Source organism: Myotis brandtii, unplaced genomic scaffold, assembly GCF_000412655.1.
Source record: "Myotis brandtii unplaced genomic scaffold, ASM41265v1 scaffold39, whole genome shotgun sequence".
In the NCBI taxonomy this organism is placed as follows: Eukaryota; Metazoa; Chordata; class Mammalia; order Chiroptera; family Vespertilionidae; genus Myotis; species Myotis brandtii.
The window spans coordinates 7,123,269-7,129,413 of NW_005364953.1; the positions used below are offsets into that span (position 1 = coordinate 7,123,269).

Below are 6,145 nucleotides of genomic sequence, written 5' to 3' on the forward strand. Positions count from 1 at the left end.
CTTAAGAATTTTCAAGCTGCTTCTAGAAATAACTGTAATCTTAGAATCCAGTGTCACCTTGTCTCAAAACATTTTCAATGGTATGGTATAATAATGCAATAAACATTTTTCTCTTCAATTACAATGATCTGGAAAATTATGTTTTATGCTAACAGTATATAAAGTTTCCCTCCCCCCAAAGTAAGCAGGATTTGTAGGAAAGTACATACATACATACATACACACTCACACACACACACACACACACACATGAAATAGTATATTTACTACCGAAAATTGATATATAATTTCTCAATACATTGTAAAAGGTCATAGAACTTGTACCATGTAAATGCAATAAAACTTTTTTCAGTAAAAATTCTTAAAAGACCAAAAGATGGATATGTTTCATTCCAGATAACGAAAAAATTATAATTTTTTTATTCACAGGGTAGAGAATACTTGATTGCTAATCAAGGATGCATAATTAATAACACCAGAAACCTACAAGAGATCATTAACATAAATACAAGAATTAGACAAATATATTCAGACCGGTAGCTGGAAGGAGGCCAAAACCTTTTCATTTTATGTTATCCTCACTGGAATGTTGTTTTTTGAGTTGTTAAAACATTAACTGTTTATGTTAGCTATGGCCTTAAACATTAAGGAATAGACTTTTATAAAATCACTATGAAGCACCAAAAAACGTATTCCACATCTATTTATTTTTAAAATATCACTGCAAAAACAACCCCTCAACAAAAAAAACTCAGTTCCAACTACCTGTTAATTTCTCTTTGAGTCTACCAAATTCACTGGTCTTAAAAAATCCCAAGCATGAAAATTTATAGTTAAATTAAACCTAAAATATGGATTTTAGTGACTAAAAATTAAATAATTAAATGTAAAACAAAGCAGTAGGTGAGCATAAATTAAGATTATATTGCTTAAACATGTAATATTTTCACGCACTGGGAAATATCCTTCCCTTCAGAAGACATATTACCATATTACATGTTTCATAATGTGTAGCATTCATAAATCCAAAGCAATGGAGAGAGGGAGCAAAAAATATGTCTGGCTTTGTGACCTGCTTTCTTTCAGCCATATTGATATTGACACAGGTATTTTCACTTAGTGAATAAAGTACTTCTAGCACAAAACACCTTATTATGGGGTAAAGAGCACTGAACAAAAATGAAGAGATGTGGCTTCTAGTCCCAACTATTCCATACTTTCTCTGCTCTTTCATTTCCTCATCTGAAAATGTGGAAATTCATTTATTCAACAAAAAATCCAATTCTAAAATCTATGATTCTGTACTCATTATACATACACATGTATTTTTTTAATCTTTCACTTCTCCTCTATAAAAATCAACTACAGTATTCACTATCCTACCCAAGAATATTTACCATTTTCTCTTCATATTCTGGGTCCATTTCCTTTTCAGATTTAGAAACTTTAGCAGCAATTTTGAGTTGAAATGGAGAAACGCTTTTCTAGAATTTCAAAGAAAATAAATCATCAAATTGCAAAGCAAGGCCTTAAAAGTGATCAACATTCTCATGTGAAGAAAGCAAAAATTACTTAAATACTAAATAAATAAATAAATAAATAAATAAATAAATAAGAGCCATGCATGGACCAATGATAACAGCATGTCATGAAGCAGGGCTTATGATTAATCCACCTGAAGTCAAATAAAAAAATCCATAGAATTGTGAAAGCCACAGCAACAATATTAAATAAAATAAAAAACAAAAGGAGAGCCCTGGCCCCCTGTGGTTCAGTTGGTTGACCACCAACCCTTGCAGGGAGAGGTTGCTGGGCACACGCCCCGGTTTCCGCTCTATCCCCAGTAGGGGGCATGCAGGAGGCAGCCAATCAAGGTTTCTTTCTTCCTCTCTCTTTCTCCCTCTTTCCCACTCTTTCTCTCTCCCTCTCTTCCTTTCCCTCTCTTTCCCTATCCCTCTCTCTCTAAAAATCAATAAAAACATATTAAAAAAACAAAAGAAGAAACATTGAACCATTTCGCCTATTTTTTCATTTAAAGCATAAGAAAATTTAATCATTGAATAGAAGATTTAAAATCTAGAATATACTTAAAATAATAAAATAATAAATCTAGAATATACTTATATTATCAACCACAAACCAAAGAATTCAAGGAAAGTAAATATTAATACTAACACTTTATGTTAGTATTGGAAACAAGCCAGAGTTTCAGAAGAAAAAAAAATGTGGTTTCTGTTCCTGAAAAGACACTATGTCTTATTGTTTCCATATTCTAATTAGAATATTTAAACTTTTTAATGTAATATAATTGATCATTTATATTTAAAATAATTAATTAGTACAGTTTAAAACTTTTGGCTTATGTTTTCTCCAAATGGGAAGAAAACTATTTTAACTATTTATATTACTTAAATATCTTGTAGAAGCAGTTTTTCAGGGCTATTAACTATTAACCTTTGGTATTTAAAACATTGTAATTTAGTGAAAACTAAAAAAAAAAATCAGCTTTAATTTCATTTAAAAATACTGAAATTATCTGGGGGCATATCTCATGCATTCTATGCTTTGTAAAGACAAACTTGTACTTGTAAATATAAATCAATATATAGAATACAAGTCCTTCCCTGCAAGAAATCAAGAAATAAAATAGTAAAAACATAAATCTACCCATTGGTACCAAATCTGAGAGTATTTCAATTTTAACACAGACTGCACAAATCAAAATACAAATCTGTTTGTGAAAACGAAAGAAATTATGTTCATTTTATCATGGTTTTTTGTCAACCTTTTCCTGAAAACTGAGATCATAAATCAAAAACAGAATGTAACCTTAAACATAAGAAAAACATGGCTCCAATATTTATTGTACATATCTTCCAAGATTTACTAAAATTTCTATTCTGTGGAAATCCAAACTAAAATCAGGAGATTTGATCCTGGTCATGGTTCTACTTTGGAGCACTGATCTGATATTGTTAAGTTATTCTTAATCCAAATAACAGCCATCTTGATTTACAGGATCATATATATAATCTATACTAGTATGAGGTGTTTTGAATGTAATCCTGGATAGATAAGAACAGAAAACTGCTAAAATCCCCTCAACCACACACTTTTAAAATGTCACATATACTATAAGTTCTTTTGTATTTTCAAAGCGGCAATTAAAGGGAAATTGGGTAACAAACCTCACACTTTTATTATTCCTTGAAAAGCTATATGAAGTCATTTTCAAATTTCAAAACAGTGAAAATTACTTTACCTCATATATACAAATATATATCTAATAATGTGGGATTTATAAAAAAATTAAGGCTTTAATATTAGAAAAACATTTTACTCATTACTTTTTTGTGCTTACCTTGCAGTAAAATGCCATAAAATTTTAATTATATGCTAATTACAATTCCTAATCTTGAACAGTGCTATTAAAAGCTGTGGCAATTACTTAATTGGCACTATCTTCCACAAGAAATTCTAAGCCTACCCTCTACCCCTTCTTATTTGTATACGTGTGTTTTCAAAAATATGCTTCTCATACAAGAAAAGATAAAAAGTGACTGTGCTATTCTAATAAATTCCTTATGGATTTTATCATCTGGTAATTGAGATGCCAGGAGAATGCAGCTTAAGGTCATCAAGATGCCTTGTCTTAAAAGATCATGACCTTTTTCTTGATGTTTTTATTACCAAAAATACCAGCTCCAGTTTACAGATTATCTAACAGTGAAGTTATCCAACTATCACTTACATCAAAAAATGTTTAAAAACCAGAAGGTAAGCAAAAATACCTATCTTCAAAAAGTTGAAGAACCAGAAGATAAGCAAAAATACCTCTCTGTAGCTAAATGTCACAAGTCAATCCACTAAATCTCATCTACTTTATGCATCATGAAAATGCTCTCATTCAGAGCCTATTTTCTTTTATTTGATATACAATTCTTAGCAAGCTTAATAATCTGGCTTCCCATAGTACAGAGAATAAAAACAGCAGCAAATGGCATGAGAAAGACCCCTAGAAGAAGGCACACTGTCAACAGTAAGAAGGGATGGCAGGAGCCCAGGACTAAAATGTGACTTCCACCACAGTAATGTCCCTTTTCCTTGGTGTTCAGGTGTAACTATTTCCCTCTCCCTGCTGTTAACAACTGTATTTTTGTATTTTACAGTTACTTTCAATCTTTTACATCTACATCCATTATCATAAAAAATTCTAACGAAAGTAGATGAAGTATTTAAAAAGTGATAGCTAACAGCCTGACAATTGAGGGAGGAGGCTGAGAAATTATTGAAAAATCAACACAATACTGAAAGTGTCTGGGAGGTGGTTACTTAATTGAGGGAAACAACCTCTTAGATCTTAAATGCCTTTGTATAGAGTACAATAATTGATGAACATGAGGAAAAGGTTAATTTGCACTGTTAGTACACCATTTAAGGAGTCAAGGTAATGTGTAATATATTTAGTTTTTTGTTTTGGTTTTTTTTTGGGGGGGTACCAAATTAGTTTATTTGAAGAAATGGTACAAATGAGAAAAACACTTAAGTAGATGTTTTGGTACTATTTAAATGTCAAGGACATTTTAAAATAAAAATAAAACGATGTAATGAGTAAAGTAATAAACTTCAGATACCCAGAAAGTTCCTGCCATGCAGCATCTCACTTCCCTATGCTGAGTGGACAAATAAGGTTCCATTATTAAGGCACTTTCTGATGAGGCTACAGAGCTCTTGAATATATATCAACTCAGTGCTTATTATACAGGCTATTTTCATTGATTCTCATTCTTTTCACAATTCAAAAAATGTATACAACATGGAAATTCAACAACCTTTACAGTCATACAAAAGGCAGTTTAGCAGTTACATTTGCCCAGTCTGGGGAATAAAAGACACATTAGATGGGTTTCTGAATTTCCCAACATTTGATTTATATTGACACTTGGTACTTAGCCCAGCTTTAATCATCAATATTGTCTTATTATCCAAGTATCACATGGATCTTAAAATGCATGTTTTCTACTGTTTTCATTTAGCACAATTGTCTTTCTGTTTAGTCAACCTTGTAACAGTAAAGTATGTCACTTAAGCAACTGCTGAATTTAAAATTATTCTAATTCATAGCAAAAGATGTAAATTTCCCTCAAAAGCTTTTCATTTGGTCGTAGTCTGATATGTTTCAGACAAAGCCACTTGAGATCTCTTAACCATAATTTTAATTACCTACCGTTTTTTAAATTGTGATGTCTATTCATAAACGGGGGGAAAATCCACCCATAAATTATCTATTCTACAATGTTGTTATACATCAAAAATCCTTATGCCCCATCCTATTTCTATCTCAATTTTGCAATTCCTTTCATAGTTTTATTTGCAAGTCTCGATCCACATGAAATACGCCTTATGGAGATAATACATATTTTCTGGATTTGGCTTTAATAGGTGTCTGAGCAGTCCCCTCGTGCATATTAGCAGCAGCTCATCCTGGCGAAGCTGGGTTTAAAAAAAAATTTTTTTTTAACCTGCCTGTGTCCAGGAGCCAGCAGCGCCTACTAGGAGAGGGAGGAAGAAACCCGAAAGGCTTGGGGCCGGATTGGGGGACCATTTGGGTGGCCCTGGAGTGAAACACTAAACCGTTGGGGGCGGGGCAGGAGAGGGTGAGGGTGCACACGTTGGAAATTTTCCTAAGCCCAGCGTCCAGGGTTCCTCAGTTTGGGGTTTGAACTGGGGCGGGAGGGGGTCGGACTCAGAGACCTCCTTTTCTCGGGGTGACACCCCCCACCTCAGCAGGCGGGGACCCACCGAACAAGGGATGTGGTTTTCTCCCCTGCCACCCAAAAGGCCGACATTGCCAATCAGGGCAGTAAAAGTCTCCCCGATCGTCCTCTGCCTCCCAACCACTGGCACCTTGAAATTCAAATTTGAAAAAATAAGCCCCAGCAAAACCCCTTTAGCGCGAGTGTGGGATTGAAGGGCCCAGATTTCCCAGGCAGAGGCCGACGGGAAGAGGGGGAGAGAGAGCGAGAGGAGAGGGAGAGGCGGAGGCTGGTTCCTGCACGGCCCCATCCCCCACCCCGCGCGTTACCCCAGTTCCGGGAATGCGAAGGGGGCTGGGGGCTGCCAAGGGGCTCCCGAGCTCCTGAGA

General features: G+C 34.4%; 1 protein-coding gene across 1 annotated transcript in view; it reads right to left on the reverse strand.

The window, feature by feature from the left end:
- Positions 1-6,145, reverse strand: part of SMARCA1 (SWI/SNF related, matrix associated, actin dependent regulator of chromatin, subfamily a, member 1) — an 80,320-nt gene that overhangs the window by 73,858 nt on the left and 317 nt on the right. The window contains exons 2-3 of the mRNA XM_005872716.2: positions 5,755-5,907; positions 1,398-1,484 (exon numbers count right to left, since the gene is read on the reverse strand). Coding sequence (XP_005872778.2) covers positions 1,398-1,484; positions 5,755-5,907 — 240 coding nt within the window. The remainder of the gene's footprint in view (positions 1-1,397; positions 1,485-5,754; positions 5,908-6,145) is intronic.